Below are 24,413 nucleotides of genomic sequence, written 5' to 3' on the forward strand. Positions count from 1 at the left end.
AGCTGTAGCTCATGAAAGCTTATGCTCTAATAAATTTGTTAGTCTCTAAGGTGCCACAAGTACTCCTTTTCTTTTTAGGTAATTATCAAGTGATCCATCCCATCGTCCATTCCCAGCTTCTGGCAAACAGAGGCTAGGGACACCATTCCTGCCTATCCTGGCTAATAGCTATTGGTGGACCTGTCCTCCATGAATTTATCTAGTCCTTTTTTTAACCTTTTTTTGTTTTTTGGATTTTTTTTAGAACTTTTTTGAAGATTAAGTTACTGTACATTTCCACCAGCCCAACTTATGAAATGTTTTTCATATTAATTGCAAGAAAAATTTATGTATGCTGAAGAAACGGTAGAACACACAAGGGGGCCCTGGTGATTGTGTCATAGTTAACCAAGAGCCTGATCCAAAGCTCTGTGAGGTCAACAGAAAGATTCACACTGACACCAGTGAGTTTCAGATTGGATCCAAAGCAAGTATGAAATGTTTTACAGCTTCTTTATACCCACTTTGCACAGGTGTAAATGCCAATGTGCAATGCAAGACAGTGAGGAATTAGACCCAGCATCCATTTAAGTCAAAAAGCAGAGCTAGAGCCCTTTTCTAAAGCTCTTGAACTCACTAAGCTTTATTTTCTATCTGTTGCCTCCTAAGGGGCTTTTTGGTAATTTACTATTTACATGCATTACCCACAATGCTGAGAGTGAAGCATGTGTACGACTTCATTTTGCTTTTTTCAGACATTAATAAACATTGCCGAGGGACTTATCCATTAAATCAGTTGTTGGTATTCACCCTGGGAAACAGCTGTTCTAAGTGAGTGAGCTGTAGCTCACGAAAGCTTATGCTCAAATAAATTTGTTAGTCTCTAAGGTGCCACAAGTACTCCTTTTCTTTTTGCGAATACAGACTAACACGGCTGCTACTCTGAAACCTGCTCTAAGTGTAAGTCTCGTCTGCTATCTCCAGATCTCCCTGCCAGGGACCTGATAATATGCTGCAAAAAAAGTTAATAAAAGTAATTGGCCTCTATGCAGAGAAAACAAAGTATAAAACTCGGGGAGGGGAGGCAGAGGGAGAAGGAAGGGGAACTCGAACCAAGTTGAGTTTTCATCCTCTCAACTGAGCACCTGGCAGGAACTCACCCACTGATATTACTATTTATGTAGCATGAAAATGTGCTGGGAATCTTAGTTCTGTAAGGAATCATCATCAAAAGAGAAGAGGGAATCCCTGAGCTAAAGAACTTACCTGGTAACAACATGGACAAGTAGGGTGCAAATAAAGCAATAGCAAAATAACAGAGCGATATATGGACCTACGGGAAGGATGTTCAAAAATGGTAACGTGACTTTGGAGCAAGTGAGTTGATCTTAAAACAAGACAATATTGCGTTTTAGTCCTGGCACTGCCACAGCCTCACTTGATGGCCTCCATTTTAGGCTTAGCGCACCTAAAAATCTCCACTTGCCCCTCTATAAAAGCCTCCCCAGAGTGCTGTGAGCATTCTCCCTTGGTGCTTCTAAACCCCTTATTAGTGCGGGTCCTAGTCACTAACGTTTGCCCAGCACTTTGAAATTATAAAGCACCATGTCAGCACGAAGTAAAAGTGAAGCAGATTGATGCAATAGAATATTTATACAAAGACGAGGTTTTAGGCATAGGCTTGGCAAGCTGAGTCTTTTATTTTTAAATGTTGTGTTATGTGAATTCAGCGTGCAGAAAAGGTGCCAGACTAACAGCCCTGGAGAATAAAGTTGTCTGTTTAAAAAAAGAAAAGGAGTACTTGTGGCACCTTAGAGACTAACAAATTTATTAGCGCATAAGCTTTCGTGAGCTACAGCTCACTTCGGATGCATCTGATGAAGTGAGCTGTAGCTCACGAAAGCTTATGCTCAAATAAATGTGTTAGTCTCTAAGGTGCCACAAGTACTCCTTTTCTTTTTGAGAATACAGACTAACACGGCTGCTACTCTGAAATCTAAAGGTTCACTGTGCATTCTCAATTAGAGGCAGACATGTTAGAAACAGGTGCTGTCCATGTTGTGCTGCTCCACCAATGACGGTAAGCTTGGATGTTGAGCCACATCAACGCTAACCAACCACCATGACTCTTCTACAGTCCTCCTCTGGCAGGATCAACCTCACTTTGGAGAATGAATATTCAGCAGCATGAGGATGGATACGATGCTTGACAAAGGGCTACTGCCAATAACAGGCATTCATCAGTCCATGGTTCCCACAGAAATCTTTCAAAATAGGATTTACTACACGTTTTTTATTTTTACCAAAGGGGGTGGAAATGGTGTTAGCTCTGGGAGGACAATGCACATTCTAGGTGAACCCCTGGGAGCTGGAGTTTGGTGCCCTAAAGATGGGAGAAGTGGGGAACATGGGTGTATGTCCAGCATTTACAGGAGGGCTTCTGGTAGGTAGGGAGTCAGTGAGGTCAGACTTTAACATGGGAGGGGTTCCACTATTGAAGGACGAATCCTATTTCAGGGATCTCCTCCATAGCGGGAGAACTCTGGCAATGGCACAGGTTGGGGTAAGAGACAGGTTGGTAACTTGGTGAGGATGTTCTGGAAGGGCTCCCGCAGCAGAAGCTCAGTCAGGTGAAGCAGATGTCCAGAGGGCAGGGGAAGGTGATGCTAGAACTGGCTAGATAGAAAGAATTCAAATTGGGGGTGTTTTCAGAGAGATGGTGTTAGCTACAGCAGGGTTTCACTGATTACCCTTGGGGTCAGGAAGGAACTTTCTCCCAGGTCAGAATGGCAGAGAGACTGGAGGGTTTTTTGCCTTCCTCTGCAGAGAGGGTACAGGTCACTTGCTGGTTTGAACTAGGGTAATGGATTCTCTGTAATTTGAAGTCTTTAACTCAAGATTCGAGAACTTCAGTAACTCAGTCAGAGGTGAGGGAGTATTAGAGGAGTGGGTGGGTGAGCTTCTGTAGCCTAGGATGTGTAGGAAGTCAGACTAAATGATTGTGACGGTCCCTTCTGGCTTTAAAGTCTATGAGTAGCAGGAAAAACCAGGACAAACAATGGATTGGTGAACTCATATCCAGTATTATAATGAAATTTACCAAGGACAATGAGATAAAATATTGTAACATTACTACCAGAGAACTGATCTCAGGAACCATCCTGTTTCAGAGTTATTTCTAGCCTCACATGTTAGAGAGCAGGATCTCTCACTGTTTCTTTTTTCTGATCTAAAATGACCAAGGTAAAGGCTTGTAAACTCTCTACAAAATGAATCCTTAAAATACAGAAGAAAAATCTACCAAATATATTGTTAAATAATGTATTTTTTAAAGGGCAGCAGCTGTTACTTCTTAACAGTAACCTTAAATTAAGTGATTTACCTTATAGTTCCAATAAGTTACTCTGATGTTCTCTCTCAATTCCACGGTGTACAACTAGCTCCTAATGTAGCAAAAAGACAAATTCCCATGTGAGTAGGATATTTTGCTCATGAAAATGTAGAATGAATTAAAAGAAAAAATCAAAACCAGAACCTTTTCTTGAAATTAAATGTAAAGTCTTTTAGTTTAGAGCCAGATCCTGTGGTCCTTATCAAGGCAAAATGTCCATAGGCCATACTGGGAGTCTTTCTCAAGTAAGGAACACAAGATTTGACTGTAACTACAATGTTAAGTTTGATATTTTAGCTGTGAAAAAGTCAAGGGCCAGATCTACAACTGGTCCAATGCTCACTGGAGTAAATGGATGTTGTAAGTGATCATCTATTGAATAATGCAGCTTGCGTGGGTAGCAAGATAGACTGGAGTGCACAAGGAGACGGTCTGACTCCATGGTAAGACTGATACTGTGCTTTAGGAGTTCACACTTGTTACAGGGCTGATGAAATCTAATGATTGAACAAACAACCAATTTGGGGTGTTTGCTCTGCTTTTTGACAGTCTGCCCTGAGGCTGGCACTCACCATCGTGAGCCACTCCAGACAGTGTGACAGTTAGCAGGATTCACGTATCACAGGTCAACTGGATTTGCAGATCATAACCCAAACACTGTTAAAAGTTTAAATTTGATATTGAGAGTTTTTAAAGGTTAAACATTAGTAATAACGAGTGAATCGCAGTCATATGAGGATCTTGATACAAAAGACCTTGAAAAGTTATGTAAAGACAGGGGAGTATCCCATGGAATGAAAGCCTCAGATCAGGAACTGAGAGCTTTGTTCATAAGCTTTAACAGGTGTCCAGGGACCCTGCTGACCCAGACACTGCAATGAAACTGGTCCTGCTGCAGCACATGGCACTCACATTATGAACCACTCCAGACAGCATGACACTGGGCATGCTCGGTGTTCGAGTTGTTTGAAATTTTTGGAATTTAGAAATTCAGGAGAAAACAAACAAAAATTCATGAAAAATTTGTGAAAAACTCCCCCCCCAGCCATTTTTTTGTTTTCAAACCAGCTCTACTCAGTACAGTATTTTCAAGTAGAAATTAGGTATAAAACTAAAAGGCCTCACTCACTCAGGACAGTACAAGCAATTTTTTTGAAAAAGCACCTAAAAAATTTCTCAAGTGGTGAAGAACATTTGGTTCATCCTAAAAACTTGCAAATGACAAAGTGGATTTTTATAAAGCATTATCCAAAAGATCTTATCCGTGGACTTAGAGAAGCTATGAAAAAAAATTAACCAAAACAGTACATAAAAGTAATTTTTAAGGGAAAATCATAGTTTAAAGCATGAATTTAGAATGCTGCTTCTGTAGTTATAAAATCAGTATATGACAGTTTTAATAAATGTGGTGGGATTCAACTCCTTAACTATTTCACAGATAGCAGTCAATTAAAAAGTGCTGTTTATTAGTTAAATATTCAAATATGGTCAACAGAATCAAAAGATTGCTCCATATAAACAAGTGACTTTGAGACCCCTGAAATTACAGTGCCAACTTGGCAAAGTGAAGTGCATTTGAACCCTATCTAACTTTTTGTCATAGTCTCTTGCATATTACCAGGAACTCTGCACAGGACATTCAGACATACAGATTTTCTCCCAGACCTTGTCGGCCAGCTGTTCAGCTAGTGTAAATTGGCTTAGCTCCACTGAAATACATGGATGTATGATGATTTCCACCAAGCTGAGGATCTTGCCTTTGTAAATTCCCATGGACCTATCTATTTCTGCAGCCCTCAACTGAGCAAATGCCCATTGAAGTCAAAGGGAGTTTTGCTTGATTAAGGGTCACAGAATTTGGCCCCATCTCATTTTGGATCCTCTTGATCTGGTGCTATGCATCAAATTACTAAGCAATATTTGGAAGTGATTTTCCACCCATCCCCTGACATCTTTTGTTTGGTTTTATATAGTAAGACACAGATTAATTAGTTATGCATGTTCTTCTTTAAAGCAGGAAAAGCAGGTTTTCAGCTAAGTTTCTGAACCATGAACCCAGCAAAGATTTATAGAAACCATTCAAACCTCTGTGGTGTATTGAATTTAAATGAGTCTTTTTATGTAAAGACCCACAGCTTACAACCCAAAGTCAAACACAAATAAATTTATTATAACCAGAACAAAAATCTGATTGAATACAGCAGCAAGCACTGCTCATCAGCACAGCCTCTCACTGACAGCTGTAAGTCTAGAATTAACCCTTTGTTTTTCAAGTAGGGGGTGGGAGAGAAGATGCGCAATTCCAATGAGAAACATGAAGTTAAAACCCCCATACAACTTTGAAATCGTAATTCTGACATTTAATGGAGGAATATTTGTAAATAAATCAATCCCAGTCTTGTGAAAAATCAATTATGTCCCAGATTTAAAGAGATCTCTTAAAGTGTAGAAGGACTACCACCACCTCTGGAGAAGCTATAAAGATACACCCCTTCATTTCAAAATTATGAATAATGTGCAAGACCAGAAATCCTAAAGGATAAATTTTATCCTTAGAGCTTTTCTCCAAAGATTTCTCTTTCATCTTTATATACATTGTAGCATTCTCTTTCTATATGTTGTCCTAAAGAACTAGGGTTGTGGAGATCTTGAGTAGAACTCATATAGATAAACAAGTTCATCATTTTAGTCCCAAAGAAGATTTAGATAAATTTGGATACAGCTTTGACAAACATTAAATCTCTTCTTTAATGATGTTCCTCAAACAAAACAGTTAGCAAAATATTTGAATTTCTTTGTATAATGTCACATTTTAATGTAAACATCAAATAATGTACCAAAAGTTTTACTGGAAGAAGAAAAAACCCCAGGAAAAAAAACCCCCAAAAACCTTAAAGCGGCACAATTCTTTAACTTTATACCACTGGCGGAGGGGAGAAAAAAGCCAGATTACAAACATTTACACATGCATAGTGGAAAAAAAAAACAAAAAACCAAGTATTTTACTAAATTCACGCATTTTTTTTAAAATAGTTATTAAATCTACTAAGCACCAACATACCTAAAAATTTATTTTCAGCTTCATGATTCATTTAAAAAACCTATCAAATTAACCTTTCAAACAAGCTTAAATTAGTAGCTTGTCTAAAAATAAAATGTAGAGCATTTTTTTAAGTATACCAATGCTTTTTATCTGAATGTTTCCAAACAATGGCAAGTGTCTGCAAAGAATGCCTTTACTTTACCCTACAGTGGATGGAGAATACAATACCACATCATACAGAATCTAAAACTATAAAAGTCTCAGAATGCAGCATCCCTTCACAAAAAAGCTGATAAAACTGAAAGTATTTATAAGATGCTGCACCTTATTTAAAAAAAAATTAAATGAATTTAAGCAGAAATAACATACATTTTTACATTAACTGGCCATTTCTGGTACAGAAACCCAGCACAGTATGCTAATGTTATTGAATAAATGTAATTGCTACTTACAATTTCTTTTTAAATACAATTTAGACAAACTTTTTTTTTATTTTTATTTTTTTTAAAGTTGCACAGTTAACCTCTTAGCTGCTAGCTTAATGCAACACATTGGTAACATTACACAAATTAAAAAATAATGTGTGCGTGTGTGTGTGTGTGTGTGTGTTCTACATAAAAGCTTTCAAAATTCTGACCCACATCAAAAAATGCAAAATAATGGAATATAATTAAAAAATTAGTTGCAAGTCTAGCAGCAAAGCAATTAAGTGAGGATATATTTACTAATATAAACAAAGGAAATAGTTGCAACTACAGGTGAAGCCCCAACTATCTTAGATCTACTGACACAAATAGAAATTAAATTCTCTCTAAAAAAAAAAATAATCTGATTATTTAAAATAGGAGTAAAAGCCATTGCTACCTGATGAACTACCTAGGCTAAGTTCCTGAAACAAAGACAAAGGGTCACTATTCTTTTTTGCCTGCTCAGGAGGAGGTTTGGGCTTTGGCGGAGCCCGCAGAGCACTTGCGTAGGACATGGCAGGCTTGTTCCCCCCAGCATTCTGCTGGCTGTTGCTGTTTGATTCGACGATCTGCTTGTTGGGCATGAGGGGTGGGAACTGGCCGAGATGCTGCAGCATGTTATAGTTGAAGGAATTGGACAGCTGTATGTTTTCAGCTTTCAGGTGATCCTCTGGGGGTTTGACTGTCTTCGGTGGAGCTGGAAACAGAACAAATAAAGCCGGTTTAACTAAATAGCCTTCATAAGTGAAATCCATTTGCTGATGCCCTCATACACAATGATAAACTGACATGCAGATACTGCAGAACCTCAATATTAAGTTAAAATGACAGAAGGCTTGAGATCATTATTAGATTTCTTCAGGGCTTCTTTTCAAATGATTCTCGTTTCAGACTACTTTTTTCCTTAGTCCTCTCTTTTGTACAAGCAAATATACCCATATACGCCTTACTACATCCAGCTCTGTAGGAGACAGAGGGACTAATCCCACCGTGAGTAAGGACTGAGTGGGAATGTAAGGATTTAAACCCTACAGATTATGTACTGGAACTGAAAAAATCTGACACACTAATAACTTCAGCATAAATGTGAATATTGAAAAGGTGCTGCTAGTTCAAAAATCAGGTAAAAATAAGATTTTAGTACCTATCCTTCATAGATTTACCATGAGCCAATCTGATTCCAATGATGGCTCCATCCTGCAAAGTCCTGACTCAATCCAGTTTAAGCACTTCCTTAACTTCAATAGCAGCCAGTGGGGCAATTTGCATGCTTAAAGTCATGCACGTGCTTCAGTGCCTTACTGGATTGAGGTCAAGAGCACACAGTATTTCGCAGGATTGAGTCCTGAGAGAACATTACTTTTTTCTTACTGATTTCCAATTAGTTTAAAAGACCTCTTTTTTATTACAGCATGTCACACATCTTCAGTGTAGTTGTGTCAGTTTCACACCTGTAACATGCCAAGGGCTGATTACACATTTCTCTGGTTCCTTATTTTGGAAATTCTTTATAGATCGATTACACTAATCCTCCAGCTGCAGCTTTACATTCCCTCTGTGCAGGGGGTTGAATTCTATCTTGAGTAACATAGGCAATAGCATTACAAGGTGTAACTGAAGGCAGAATTTAAGATGAAGGCATTCAGTACTAGTATTTGTGTGTTTTTTAAGTAAGACGATGTTTTAGAAACAAAAAATAAAATAAGACATTTCAATTTAAGCGGAAGCTAAAGAATATTTCCTGATGGCCTAGAGCCCAGTATCTTGCAAACAGTCATACAATGAATTTTGAGCATGCAAGCAATCTGGCACAGTGTGGCCATCACATACATTTAAAACACTACTGAAAGTGAGAATCAGAGGCAACAACATGCTGTTGGAACAAGATGAATATTGAGAGCTGCCCAACTTACGGCCAAAATGATTTAATAAGAGACTATACTAGTCAAAAAACTGTACCTCACAATTAATCTTTCCACTTTTTGACAAAAATAATCTCTTATTAAATGACTTTGGCCTTAATATTGTTACCTATTTTAGGCAACATTTATACCAAGACCCAGGAATTATTTCTGTTTTATGAGTGCTGGCATTTGTAAAAGAACTTTAGCCCCTTTTACAGGGCAATTAAGCAGTGGCAATTATTTTCCTTTTGTATTACATGGTTATAATTTTCCTACTCAAGGCACCACAAGTCACAGAGTGTTGCCATGCACTGGGAAACAGTGTCTGCCTTTCATCCAGGGAATTCCTAAACAGATTATATTTCACTGTTTCCCAAGTTTGTAAAATGGCTTGGGATCCTTTGCTGTGATGAGTACTATATAGATAAGATATTTTCATAGCAACAAATCCCTTTACAAACACGGTAAATGATCTGGCAGATCTGATCTGTTGTACAGCACTGCTTATGCATATGGTGCAATTTCAAAGAATGCACGATAACCATTTGTTTTCAATCTCCTGTGTTATTTTAAACTTATTTTTGCAACTCGCATAATTTTAACAGGTGCAAGACATTACTTTCTAACCAAATAATGTTTGCGATAGTTCCCCCTCTAGGGACACAGTACTATAGTACTAGTGCTACTGTTTAGGGACTTCTATATTAGTGCTTTTATCTTCAGTCAAAAGGAAACCAATTTCCTGATCTTGCTGTTCTAGTGTGTGCTCAAGAGCTATCACCCAGAGGTATATGATACAATCCATAAACACTGCATGTTAAGGCCATAGTTTCTATTTCATAAGGAAAAGCTGATTACATTAAGTCAGTAAACTTAATTTTGTGCTATAAGGTCAGAATGTTTTGGCTTTTACATACCAAGGGAGGATGTATTTATTTGTGTGCCACAAGACACATTTCACATTAGCCCAATAATGTTACCATATAAGGTCAAAGAAGTTGTTTCCCAAATCAGTTTTATACGTAGGAGAGAAAACCTGGATTAACTATTAGGAAAAACTATTATAAGAACAGGTAGGCAAGGCAACAATCTGCTAAGGAAGGAGAAGCTGTGAAATCAGTGGGAAAGGTATTCAGGAGTCACTCATCTTCTGTCAGTTATTCACACTGATCCTCCCATGATGCACAGGATGGACTAGCTGACCCATTAGAGAAAGGATGCCTCATGTTGGGACCTATGCTAATTCAAACACTCTTTATCCAATGAGACAGATCTCCCAGGGTGGGGAGTGTGTTTCACTTTCCTTCTCCTTTCATAGCTTAAACAGGCTAAAATTAAAATTGACAGCACTGTACATAAGGCATTCACAAACTAAAACTCAGACTTCCAATGCAACCCAACTTATTATTGATGTTTTAGACTGAATGCACTCTTGTTAATTGATATGTTCTTGCTCCATATTTAACTCCTCCTGCAACTATAAGAAAACTGTGCTTTAAAGCGACGAGTATGAAACTGCTTTCAAGTGAATTTTCTGAATCCTAACGAAGAACCATACTTTTAGCTGGGAAATTCTGCTGCTGTCTTCCAGGAGCTAAGAAAACTCAGCCTTTTATTTGGAGGATAATGATATAAATGAAATCTAAAATAATGCTGGTGATGGGCAGTGGGCATGTTTTGTAATTGTTTCCATTTTTAAAATTAAATGTTAATTTCATGAGTTGAGTATACAAAAACACCAGTACAGGATGATTGTCAAGTACAAAGAAATAAGTACACAGATCAGCCTCATATTAGAAAGGCCACAGACACCTCCTGAACAGGTTTGTTTTTAACAGAAGGGTTGACAGACAGACAGACAGACAGACAGAAAGGACAGACAGGACAGACAGGGTTACTAAGCTTACAAAAAGAAAGCAATGCAAGATTAAAGACAGGCCAGATGACTTGCATGAGGGCCCCGGGTCAGAAGGATCTGTAAATTAGGCACCCAACACAGAAAGAAATACATACTAAATACCACTGACAACAACTTGACCTATGCTCAGTCTAAAAAAGAAAGTCACATACAGCAGAATGTATGTCAAGCCTCTCAAACTGCAATTTAGGAAGAGCCTTCAAGAGTGTGCAAAAACCCAGAACAATTTTATGGCAGTCCTCTTGTACTCCATGAATCCAACGGCTGCATTTTTAAATATTCTTGTTGCTTCCATTCCTGATGTCTCAAAATGTGAGCCCCTCCATCCTCTGCTGTCAACAACTGCTCATTCCAGGCAATGAGTCAAGGCAGGGGTGCAATACTAGCTTCTTATTTCAGATGGATAAAATAACATCAGCCACAAACACTGAAACTGCTGAGGCCTAGTCACTAATGATTAGTGACACAAAGGAGAGTTAAGATTAGACTAGAATTAGGCCTGCAAAACTATAAACATAGAAAAACTTAGAAGACCTCAAAAGTGGATTGCGTTTCTTTGTATTAGGTGCTAGACACAACAAATTTGTGTGTGTTTATTTATTTATTCATTCATTCATCCATTCATTCATAAAAATGGCTTCCAAGCCTAAGAATGGAAACATGTTTGTATCAAATACTGATAGTCTAACTTGCCCAGCTGGCTTTAGGATTTATCAGTTGGTAGCAATAGATATGTAAGGTACATTTTATATATCTCTGTTTTCTTTGAGGATTTTGCTTAGAGCCTTACTCTCAACCTTTACACTAAATCAATGAAACATGATACATATTGATCCCAACATAGTCTATCAGGAGTTTCAGACCTTCCATCACATCAGCAAACTGAAAAACCTAAAGCAACATCAGATCTGGATGCCACTGTGGTTAGAGAATATAATGAACTTAGTACTTTATTTTTCCAGGGCAAAAAGGAATATCAATATTTTAAAGGATGTGCCCTAAACTTGCAAAGGCACAACCATGACGCTAACATTGCTGCAGTAACTGAGGGTATAATATTTCCAATAGTGTTTTGGAAGATCAAAATTTTAGCACTCTGAAAACGTAAAATGCATGAGAAGAAAATAATTCTAAAGCACTGCAGCTAATCTGTATCAGTTTTTTCATTCACTCTCTGCTGACTTTTCTTTTAGTACATATGCCATTAATTTAAAACACCTTAGTAACTAGTGCACCATGAAACCAAAAGGAAGCAGAAACTGCATGACACTATTGGTTTTAAGAAGTTGACCAAATACAAATAGGTCTTTTAAAGATAATAAACAGTGGCTATGAATAAGAGTTGTTAATACTTATATGGAAAGTTCAGGTACATTAATACTGATAAAATAAAAACTTAAAAAAACAAAAGAGAGCTTGTTTTTTATTTGAAATAAGTGTGGAGAAAAAGTGCCATACTGGCAGACTTCTTGTTTGCAAAGTAGCAGAGCAAGATTCCCTATGCTGTCCCAGCTCTGTTCTGGAGTGACCCCCTCCAGCAGTGAAAAACTAGTTCAATGTCCATGATAAATCAGTCTCCACTAAGACTGCCAGCAAGGAAGCCAGTTTTCAAGTGTGATTGTTCTGTGATGTACCCATGTCCATCTGTCAATGTGCTAAGATGGCCTATAGCACTGACACATTTAAGCATGTGAGGTTTCAGAGTAGCAGCCGTGTTAGTCTGTATTCGCAAAAAGAAAAGGAGTACCCGTGGCACCTTAGAGACTAACAAATTTATTAGAGCATAAGCTTTCGTGAGCTACAGCTCACTTCATCGGATGCATTTGGTGGAAAAAGCCTTTTTTCCACCAAATGCATCCGATGAAGTGAGCTGTAGCTCACGAAAGCTTATGCTCTAATAAATTTGTTAGTCTCTAAGGTGCCACGGGTACTCCTTTTCTTTAAGCATGTGAGTTCACTAGGAAATGCACTGAGATCTCAAACTCAATTCCTATAGACCACTGTCAAAATTTAAGATGGTGGCAGTAACAGCAAACACTGCTTTAAGGTGAAATAACATATCTCACACCACACCCCTTTTGTCACCAGGTCCTCTTAAGCACAAACTGGCTGAACTTGAATCAACGGAAGAGAATGTTTGAACTTAGTAATATTTCTGGAAGAGTGGAGCTATTTGGAGGAAATGCTTCATAGCATTCACTTCTCGGTCACATGCAACAGACCAACCTGCTAACTACCTGAGACAACAGTATATGAAAATAGGACTTGCGCACAACAATTAAAAACCAAAATAATGAACCCTTCAGAAATATTTTGCCTAAATTCGCTTCAAGTCTCAGCAGACAATACACATACGTTGCGAAGAGCAGCTAAGCCTCATTTAGAGTTCGCCACTCCGGCTCAAGCAGTTCACCGCAGCAAGGCAAGTGGAGGGATTTAGAAAAAAAGAAACATTACTTACCTAACAGTTCTCTGGGTGGTACTGCTCTGTTGGATCCGTTGCATGGAATGTTCTGATATGGGGCAGATGCGGTGGAGTTTACCCACAACTCAGGGGATGAATAATTGAAAGAAGACTGGTTACTATGGTCCTGAAGCTCTTTACACTGACCAAGATTGTCTTGAGGAGTGTTAAAATCTTCAGAACAAGCCTGGACTGAACTAGAGGAAATTCTTCTTTGGTACAACGGCCTGCCTGGTCCTCTTGGTTCATACTGAATAAAAAAAAAAAAAAAAGGTTCTTTAATTCGCTGGCATACATGTTATGACAATTTCCTCCCTACATCTCTTTTACGAATCCACTTGTGAAAGTGCCTTCAAACACTGAAAAATCTTAAGAAATTCCCACTAGTAATGATTGCATTAATTGACAAAGACTGTTAATGATAAAGAGCAACAATAACTTAAAGCATATACAAAGAGAGTAGAGTTAAGGTTGAGATTTCTTGATTTGTAAATACTTGATATTCTCAACCCTAACGTTAGTTTTCTTTTGCATGGTATCTCTCTATAAACATGCAAATTTAGTCTCCAAAGGCTTAAATAAGGGAGAGGGGTATTTACATGAACAGGTGAAAATGCTCAATTACAATGCATCGAAAATAACTGGCAGGTTTGACCTCTGATTTCTATTAAAACACATGAATGACTTGCATACCAGGATTTGGGAAAGGATGAGGTCATATTTATATGCTGGCCTTTGCATGAAGATATATATACAGAGAACAAATGCTTTGAAGAATGGTTTGTTATCATGAGGAATAATGCAAAGACTTGTATTTGAAAACACAGAAAAGATATGCTTCCATTGATCTTGCAGACAGTGTAGATGAAAAAGATAGGAGATGCATTAACCCCTTGGTACCAATAGTTGAGATTTACAGATGCTCTAAATGCTCTAAAAAGAGGGAGGGGGGAGTATGCATAGAGTGATGGAGATTAAGGACCTAATATTTAAAAGGACATTTGCTGGCATACAAAGTGAGACCAGGTAAATAATTGTGTGTGCAAATATATGGTCTTGACTGAGGCCATTTTGATCTAACTACTGTAACTGATTTTCAGGGAAGAGAGGGTGTGTTTTAAAAACCAGGCTCTATGCCTGAAATAAGTTTAAAACATATTTAGTTTTCACAAGCTTTTGTAAATGGCGAGACCATGACCTGAGGCAGATATTGGAGAATAACTGATCATTAGAGACAACTTAATTGTAAAATTCTTTGATTGTTAAAAAGAATAAGATAGTCTTGAAGGAAAGTTTCTTCCAAAGCCTCCTTTGGCTACAGCTTTTGGGACACAGGATTTTCTTTGATTAATTTGCTTTAAAAAAAACCAACAACCCTGATTTCTTTTAAAAAAAGTTTTTCCTTTCTGTCATATTTTATTACATAAAATGTAAGAAACATACATTGCACCCCCAATGTATCTGCTTGTGGGCACATGCAGTATGACTGGCTGATCAAAGAATAAAATGCTAGCAAAATACTGAACATATTCATAGATTCTTGCTACTACTAAAGTCAGCAGGAGGTTTGCCATTGATTTTAATGGCAGCAAGACTGAGTCCATATCATATTTTCAAAGTGTAAATAAAATGTAACATATTTCAATCAGATATTACATAAATTAATATTATGGCCTAGAATAATTCAAAAGAACTTTTTTTGATGTTTTGAACTAGGGGCCAGATCTAAAAAAGGTATTTAGGTGCCCGAGATGCAAATAGGTTATCATGAGATTTACAAAAGCGCCTAAGCAAGTTAGGTGCCTAACTCCCATTGACTTTCAATGAAAATCCTGCCAAAATCAAATTGGCTAATGCCTGAAATTCTAGCCCTAAATGTAATTCTGTATGTTAGTACTGTAGTTTGATCACATTGATAGAATGAGAAATAATCTGATAAATGGTAAACTGAAGGGGGATGCACCTAGAAAACATACTTTCCACATTGGCACTATCAATATTTTCTCTGTATTTGATTTATTGGGGTCAGTCAGCCTCCTCTGTGATGACTTATGTGACCCTGCACAGCTCTGAAGGAGCATGGGGGGTCAGTGGGAGTCCAGAGCGCCCAGCACTTCACCAGATTGAGAGGTGAGGATGCTCGGCATCTTACAGATTCTCTCTTTGTAGCAGCTACAGTAAACAACAATCACCTTAGAAATACTGTTTGTCACAACTACGCAGAAGAAATTGCATCAGAATGAAGGTTTTTCACATGCACTCCAGAGTTCAGGGCACATATTATATCCAAGGGAAAAATGTCAGACACTGAGCAGTGACATTTTGAGCTATTGTGAATCTCTGCTCTAGCTTTCTCCTCTTCAATATAGAGCACTTAAGCCTCCAATTATGAGCCACCTCTAAAGTACCTTTAGAAAAAGAGGGAAAATGTCAGTTTGGGTAGATAAAAATAGCTGAATCATTGTTTTCCTTCAATCCCTAACCATGCAATTAGAGTTTGACTGTGATATATCTTGAATTCCCCAAACAGGAAGGCTGCTTCTGACAATTTTGTTTTAGGACATTGGTGGCAGAACACCCTGGATATGTAATGTATCCAATATGTTGCTGCTGCTTTTAGAGTTTAAATTTGTATCTTAAATCAAAGGTTAAAAAGCTCCATGAGTGCCTGGGTCCTGAAACCCTTATGTGAGTAGCCCCACTGACCTAACATTAAGTATCTGGTGCTTGTAAAAACATGCAAGGATAGATCTTTATTTGGTGTAGACATAAGTCCATTATGGAACTACATGGATTTTCAGCCACACAGGATCTGGCTCTCAAGTTATATTTCTGCCTCTTTAATCTCTGTTGGTTATACAGAAGGCAGGATTGATTAAAAGCCATGATAGTGTTTTAGGGAAGAAGAGGCTCCCATGGAAAATGGTTCACGGGGGGGGGGGGGTCCTAACACAGCGGCTTTCAACCTTTTCAGACTACTGTGCCCCTTTCAGGAATCTGATTTGTCTTGTGTTCTCCAAGTTTCACCTCACTTTAAAACTAGTTGCTTACAAAATCAGACATGAAAATACAAAAGTGTCACAGCGCACTATTACTGACAAATTCCTGACTCTCTCATTACCATATAATTATAAAATAAATCAACTGGAATACATTCTGGAATATAGCATATAGAGCAGTATAAACAAATCATTGTAAGAAATTTTAGTTTGTACTGACTTCACTAGTACTTTTTATGTAGCCTGTTGTAGAATTAGGCAAATACCTAGATGAGCTGATATACCCTCTGGAAGACCTCTGCGTACCTGCAGGGTTACGCATACCCACGGTTGAGAACCATATGCATCTGCTTTCTAATCACCAGACTCAATGGGTAGAAGGAAGTGATCAACCATAACAGAACAACTGTGCATGTAGGAAGATGCCTGCTTCTCAAGAAAAGGCAATGCCTCTCTCTCACATTCCTGAGGAAACATAGGTACTTACACATAGGATTCTATGCAATTAAACTCCATTATATATATATATATAATTTAAAATAAAATTCATAGTGTTTATCTATTCAATAGCTTCATAAATGGTTGGATAATGACACAGTTATAAAGTTTGTGGACGATACCAAGCTGGGAGGGGCTGCAAGCGCTTAGGAGGACAGGATTAAAATTCAAAAGGATCTTGACAAACTGGAGAAATGGTCTGAAATAAATAGGGTGAAAGTGAATAAGGACAAATTCCCATGAACATTAATAGTATGAGCACAGGAGCAAGCCCATAGTACCGATCATCATTTAGAAACAACAGGTGAAAGCCTGGTCCCAGTGAAGTCAATGGGAGTTTTGCTATTGACTTCAGGGGAGTCAGGATTCATCCATTGAATTCAAAACCTGAATTATATGTTACACAGGTAACATGCAAATTCAAAAAGAGTTTGTCCCCACTGACATCTCAAAGAATTCAGAATATATTATCTACCATAAAAGGAGGTTATACAGTTAGATCTGGCAGACAAAGAAGGAAGAAGGAATGTTGATGCAGGTTTTTTTTTTAAATCCTTAAAACAGGAATTTGATGCTTATGTTACAGCCAACCCTTTTCTGAGGCATTAAAAAAAAAGAAGTTGATACACAGAACATTTAAGTTCAACTTAAATGAGTGCATTAGATACTCCTTCCCACTAACTTCAGTTTTAAAAATTACCCATTTACAAGTAATTTTACTTTTATTATTTTTGTGGAAGTATTGAAGACCAATTTATTTTGTAAATGGCTTTAGTTCAACATGCAATGCAGATTTCTTTGGTTTAATTTAACAGAATTGGCTTTACTAATTTCATTGCTCTCAGTATTCAGGGCAGATATCACTATGCACAGTATATGTACAGATATAGATTTTCCTGCCGATATATATTTTTAATGCACAGGCTAACAGAAAGAGAAGCAATTCCATAGGGCTTACAGATTGTCTCTCAATTTTAAAAAAAACTAAATTATTATTTCTGAATAAGTTAGATTCCGGCTGGCAAAACTACTATATCCAGTTTCCCCTTGTGTCATATTTTGTAAACTTAGAAACAGATGAAAAATAGCAACAAATGATTGGACAGCTGCACAGAAGTCAATGCTTTTCTTGCCTTGGTTTCGCTTAGAATATTATACGACATAGGAACGCATTTCAGACTTCTTAATTGATGCCTGGTGCAGGAGTCGTCCCTTGGGTAGGATGAATTGGGGTGACCACTCCGGGCCCCACACTTTGGGGGGCCCCGCAGGCCAGAGCGATTGGTCAGCGCAGTCAGTCCCAGAAGAGACAAATTTGTCACTTCCACCCCAGGCCCCATACTCCTTTAGGGACGGCCCTGCCTGGTGCTAAAGGTAATAAGTCATGCATCTACTTGCGGGTGACAATGATGAGCATAAGATGGAATGTAATTGAATATATACTCTTTGCACCTACCAAATGGAATTGATGCAAAGAGCTTTGTGTCAGATCCGCACATACAAAAAGGAATCAGGTGGACAACAACAAATGTGCATACTGTAACACTAATTTATGAAGAAACACAAAGGATCTATATGGATATGGCTACATCTAAAGGTAATACAGATTTCAGTGTAAAACATCCTTTGAATTGTGAAATATTTCTCAGTACTACTTATCTCACTGCTCTGCAATATCAAGTCTATGGTAAGATTAATGAGAAAAAAGGACAAAGTATCTCTCACAGGTCATCAGATATAAAAACACAGGCATGTTGCAGATATACAGCTGTTTCAGCTAAAAACATTTATTTACTACCTGTGTAGTAATGGGATAACTCTGATAACTTTACAACAATTCATATTTGTTTCCAATAATACCTGCTCCAAGGAGACAATACTCAATAAAGTCTGCAGGGAAACTGAAAATTATCTGTCCATCACAGCACATCATTTAAATCTTAAAATGCATGAACTATTCATGCTATGCACACATCTAGCTCCTGCACTTAGTTATATACAAAGAACATAACATATTCTGCCTAAAATGTGAAGTATTTCAGTACATAGTAAAGTTTAAGATTTTTAAATACAAACCCCGAGTTTCTGGAAAAGGCAATGATAACTAAAATACGAACAGGTAAGAGAGAGCAGCATCCTTCCTCAAAAAGCTTCACACACATTTCATTCTGGTGCACAAGGGATATGCAGGTAGGTTAGCACTCACTATATACCACAGAGAAAGATCTTCAGACTGGCCCCACATAGGCAGATGAGAAAGCCACTCTAAAGTGGGCTAAGGGATGAGCCGCAGATCCATATTCCTTCAGATCCAGTGGCACTATTATCTTGTGCAACTGGTACAGCGGCAGCAGGATCTGTGCCCCCTGGCCCCGGTTTGGGGATACATTTAACATCTCAAGTGACCCCTCACTCCACCCATATAGAGTGTAAATACTCAGGCTTTGTATTCTGCATCAAACATTTGTGGAGTGCCTATACTAGCATTTACAAATGTGTTTGCTGATTTGATTAACTGGCAATCAATTAAATTGAGTTAAAAACAAAAGCAAAAAGCTTACCCTAGCCATATCCTCAGAACTCAGGGCTGAGTGTACTCAAGCCCCAGTGAATGCAATGGGAGTTGAGGGTACTTTGCATCTCTCTTGTATTTAGCCATAACAGTGAAAATGAACAAAAATATGCATAAACCTTCAGCAGTGGCAAACCCTCCTCCCACACTGTAAGAATGTCAGCAATACAGGCTGTAGTACAGTGAAAACTCACTTGTTAAATTCATCTTGACTACGACATTTTAAAAATACCCTCTACTTCTCATTCTCATTCGCTTCGAGAGCACATAAACACAGGGACTCTTAGGTGAAAAAGCCAGAAAGTCTGGCCAGGCTGGTCGTTTGTTATTTAGCAATTGATCCCCACATATTTGTCTTTCTTCCAACTATAGTAGTGACAAAACTGAGGCCTTGATCCAACAAAGACTTACACAAGTGCTTAATGAGTAGCCCCATGGACTTCAATTGGAATTCTGATGTGCACAGAGTTAAGCATGGGTGTAAGTCTTTAAATAATCATGACCTTAGTTGTCCTCCTGTAATGTCTGAAGCCTTGATTTCCAGGGTGATGTGCATGTGGAAATACTCTGCACTGCCAATCAGTAGATACAGGAGACCCTGAAACAGTGTGCTCTGCCCACGGGGGGGATGGGAAAAGGGCAGGAGAGTAGGGCAGAGATTTAGGGCTTGTCTACGCTTAAAACACTACAGCAGCACAGTTGTGCAACTCTAGTGCTTCAGTGTAGACCATACCTATGCTGATAGCAGGGATTCTTCCACTGGTATAGGTAATCCACTTCCCTGAGAGGTGGTACCTAGGTTGATGGAAAGCACTACACATGGGGACTTTGGTCATCCTAACTATGCTGCTCAAGGGTGTGGAATTTTCACACCCTTAAGTGATGTAGTTATGCTGACCTAATCTTCTAGTGTAGACCAGGCCTTACTCACACTGCTGGAATAGATCAGATAAAGGTCTACAGCAGTGGTTCCCAAAGTAGGAGCACTGCTTGTTCAGGGAAAGCCCCTGGCGGGCCGGGCCGGTTTGTTTACCTGCCGCATCTGCAGGTTCAGCCGATCGCAGCTCCCAGTGGCTGTCATTCGCTGCTCCAGGCCAATGGGGGCTGCGGGAAGCAGCAGCCAGCACATCCCTCGGCCTGCGCCGCTTCCTGCAGCTCCCATTGGCCGAGAACGGCGAACCACGGCCAGTGGAAGCTGCAATCGGCCGAACCTGCGGACGCGGCAGGTAAACAAACCAGCCCAGCCCGGCCTGGCCCGCCAGGGGCTTTCCCTGAACAAGTGGCACCCCTAGTTTAGAAACCACTGGCCTACAGTTTTTCTGTCTTCTAATTTATTATTGGTCTTGATTTCCTCTGAATGTCTTCATCCACACCTGGAAGGTCCAGAACTGTGAGATTCAGATATTCACTTGGCATCCTCATTTGTAAACACTCTAGCATAGATTTTATTTTAAACAAACTTTTTTACTGCAGTCATAAATTATACCTGCCATCTCTACAACACCTCACTGTCTCCTAACACCGATCCCTAGCTCCTTGTTTCATTATATTAACCTTGGTAGGGGTAACAGTCTTCCTTGTGGCCTTCACTTTTTGCTTATGCACAGATTGGCCTTCTGAAATCTTTATATCTTACCCTCTTATTTTATAAAATGCTCTTTTGCTTACTTTATAGCTAGTCTTGGTATATTCATACACTGATCCTTTTTATCTCTTGAAAATAGTTTCTAGATAGCACACAGTACCCTCTGACACATGAACGTTTTTCCTTAAACACTTTCCATTTCCCCACTGTGCCTTTTCCCTTCTCATGCCCTTATTCCAGCCAAGATTAAAAAAATGAAGAAAGGAAAACAGAACGCCTTCAAAGATAAAATAGTAATCTTGATTTTACAAACTTTGCCAGCAGTTTATCTCAGATTCTATGAACACAGAAGAATCAGCTATCCTTACAGGGAAAAGCTACAATATGAAATATTGTATTTTCAAGATCCAAAGATAACATCCTGCTAGTATAAATACATTTTGATCATTTGTGGTTCAGAGCGGAAATACTAAAATCACAATTTTTTTCATTAAAAAGATAGAGACGGTACTTTTGGTTAAAAGATAAATGTCTGATAGTATCAGTATTTGTTTCATACCCCACTAGCCTGACTGTCAAAAGCACACGTGATGGGAATATCATAAATGAAGTACATCAGTCATTTTTACTTGGTTAAGGGGGAAAACAGACACTTTTGTGAAATGTCAATGAAAATTAGCTAGGTACATGTGAATGAAATTTCCTGTTATGCCTCTCAGCTGCTAGCTACTATGTCACCAGAAAAAACGGAGACAGAGACAGAGAGAGAATATACCAGTCTAATTTCAGCTGCTACGATTTACAGGGGATAAAATACCACTTTGCTTTCCTGACATCGCCTTCTCCTTTTTGGAAGCCCAATTTTTTTAAAAGCATCAGAGACTGTTGAACCTGAACCAAAAGACCACTCAAGTCAATAGGGGTCTTTCCACTGAGTTTAAATAGGTTGAGTCTTAGAGAGGGAAAAGATCTATTTAGCAGTACTTTGTCCAGTTTCATTCCAAATGTTGCAAAGTGATATGGAATGCCTAGCATTTTTCCCTGAGAACTATTCCACTCTCTAAAGACTTCACCATTAAGACATTTTGTATAGGTTTTACTGAAATGGTGGCTACTATTTTCAAACCTTGGAAGTGGAAAGGTGGATTTAATAATGAGCATTTGAAACAGGGAGATAGATCACAACACTGGCTCTAAACTATTTGACAATATCCCATGGTATAAGTTTGGTATGTCTTGAACTCCAGTACATAAATACAGCTGCCCTCAGTCTCTTCTGAAGTGCTTACAACAAATCTTGAAGCGACTCAATAATGTTAAATTACTCTCAGTAGAGTATTTTACAATGATTCATACAGGGATATACCATTTTGGAAAGTTTCACATTTTTTGATAAACAATTAGGAAGTGATCAAAGCTCTATGAACCTGCGAGTGCAGAACCAGAGAGGATTACTGAAGTTTCCTTTTATAATATCTTCAAATTGGGCTTAATAACTTCATGTGATACTGAGACTCCTTGGCAAAGGATCCCCTGTTCTTTGCAAACAACTGTCACCTCAGGCCTGACAAACTCACTACATCAAACACATGTCCTACAGGATATTTATCTATAAAAAGTAACATGGAACGTAACTACAGAAATCTCACAATTTGTCAAGATTCACAATCGTTGTGAGATGTATGTATAGCTAATATTTAAGGAATAATGTATTGATATTGAAAGTATGCTTTATGGACTTGTAATGAAAGTTAGTCACCATGGGGGTGATGTGTCTTGATGATGACCCATTAAGGCAGGAGGCAGTTACTACCCCACCCTCGTTAGCCGGTGATGTAATAATGCAAGGCGCAATTGTCTAGCCTTGCTCCATCCCCAAGGGCTAGTCTACACTGGCAATGCTTAACGTGGCTTGTGTAGTCGCGGCTCTAAAAAAAACACCTCCATGAGGGGCATAGCTACAAGTGCTGGGAGCGCGGTTCCTTGTGCTGGTGCACTGTCTATACTGGCGCTTTACAGTGCTGAAACTTGTTGTGCTCAGAAGGGTGTTTTTTCAAGAAACAACCGAGCAAGAAAGTTGCAGTGCTGTAAAGTGCCAATGTAGACAAGCCCCAAGACTTTAAATGGAAAACCATATGACAACTGCAAACAATTGAAATCACTTTGAGGTAAAAAAGGAACATTACAACAGATAAGCCTGCCTATGAATAAAGACAAAACCTGTTGCAGTATAAGACAGGCTGGGGAAAGGCCCTCTGTATCCTTTCACTTAAGAGACATCTTGGGGAGCAGAAATGTTGGATCCTGGCTCCTGTGAAGCCAGCCAGCTCAGCAACACACTGAGCTTTGGGAGGAAAACCTACTTTTGTGCTAGGAAAGGTCACTATTAATAAAAGTGTAGACCCAAGTTTGTGTTATATGATATTGTTTTGTATTGTAATCATTGTTTCCACCACACTCGCTTGCTTTAAGTGGAATCTTTATTCCAGTGGTCTCCAACCTTTTTACACAGAAGATCACTTTTTGAATTTTAGTGCAACTCAGGATCTACCCCGCCCCTTCCCCAAGGGTATAGGAGGGGGCTCTGGGCTGGTGCAGAGTGTTGGGATGCAGGAGGGAGTATGGGTGCTGGCTCCGGAGGGGGCTCAGGATTGGAGTGCGGGCTCCTGCTGGGTGGTACTTACCTCAGTCGGTAGCACTCCCGGAAGCGTCCCCACAGCTCCCATTGGCCACAGTTCCCCATTCCTGAACAAAGGGAACTGTGGGGGTGGTGCTTGCAGGCAGGAGCAGCGCACGGAGACCCCTGCCCCTCCAGGGGCCGCAGAGGTATGCTGGCCACTTCCGGGAGTGGCAAGGAGCCTGTCTTAGCCCTGCTGCACCGCCAGACTTTTAGTGGCAGGAGATCGTGATTGACTGTCAGAGGCTCCAGGATCGACCAGTTGATTGTGATCGGCTGGTTGGTGACCATTGTTCTATTCTATCTTAAATAAACTTTACTTTGTTTTGTTTAAAGTGATCACAAGTGCTGTGTATTATACTGTAGCAGTGATTTAAAGTAAAACTGATAAATTGGGACACACTGCCTTTTGGGGGCAGACAAAGAATCTGAATTTTTGTGAGCAACCAGTGTCAAGGGCTGGATATCACAGAGAAATGGATGCACCTCTTGTTAAACTGTGAGGCAAAGACAGGGCTGGCAAATTGCAGAGGAAAGTGCTTGAGTGGCTGACAGGCTGATGGTGTGAGGGCTCTAACACCCAGTTACCAGAATCAAGACTCCCTCACTGGAGGCAGGGGATAACTAGGTGGCTCACAGCCCTGGATACCCCAAGAACTGTCACACTGCACTCAAAAACATTTCTGGATAAAGTGCCTAGACAATGCAACAAACAGCACTTATAAATACAGATCTAGGAAACAGTTTGGATTAGACAGATTAGATAGATAACACAGAAGAAATAGAAAGCTACAACATGGAGGAATTAAAACCACTACCTGTCTTTAGTTTGTTTTATAATGCAAAATTGCATCAATTAAAGAGATTTCAACAGCTTTTTCTAACATTAAAAACCCACACCACATACAAAGGCTCT

General features: G+C 39.1%; 1 protein-coding gene across 1 annotated transcript in view; it reads right to left on the minus strand.

Moving 5' to 3' along the window:
- Nucleotides 1-6,100: 6,100 nt before the first annotated feature.
- HELZ (helicase with zinc finger) overlaps nt 6,101-24,413 on the minus strand; it is a 149,579-nt gene continuing 131,266 nt past the window's right edge. The window contains 2 exon segments of the mRNA XM_038371412.2: nt 6,101-7,577; nt 13,164-13,416. Coding sequence (XP_038227340.1) covers nt 7,246-7,577; nt 13,164-13,416 — 585 coding nt within the window. The 3' untranslated portion in view covers nt 6,101-7,245.

This window comes from Dermochelys coriacea, chromosome 14 (assembly GCF_009764565.3).
Source record: "Dermochelys coriacea isolate rDerCor1 chromosome 14, rDerCor1.pri.v4, whole genome shotgun sequence".
NCBI classification, from domain to species: Eukaryota; Metazoa; Chordata; order Testudines; family Dermochelyidae; genus Dermochelys; species Dermochelys coriacea.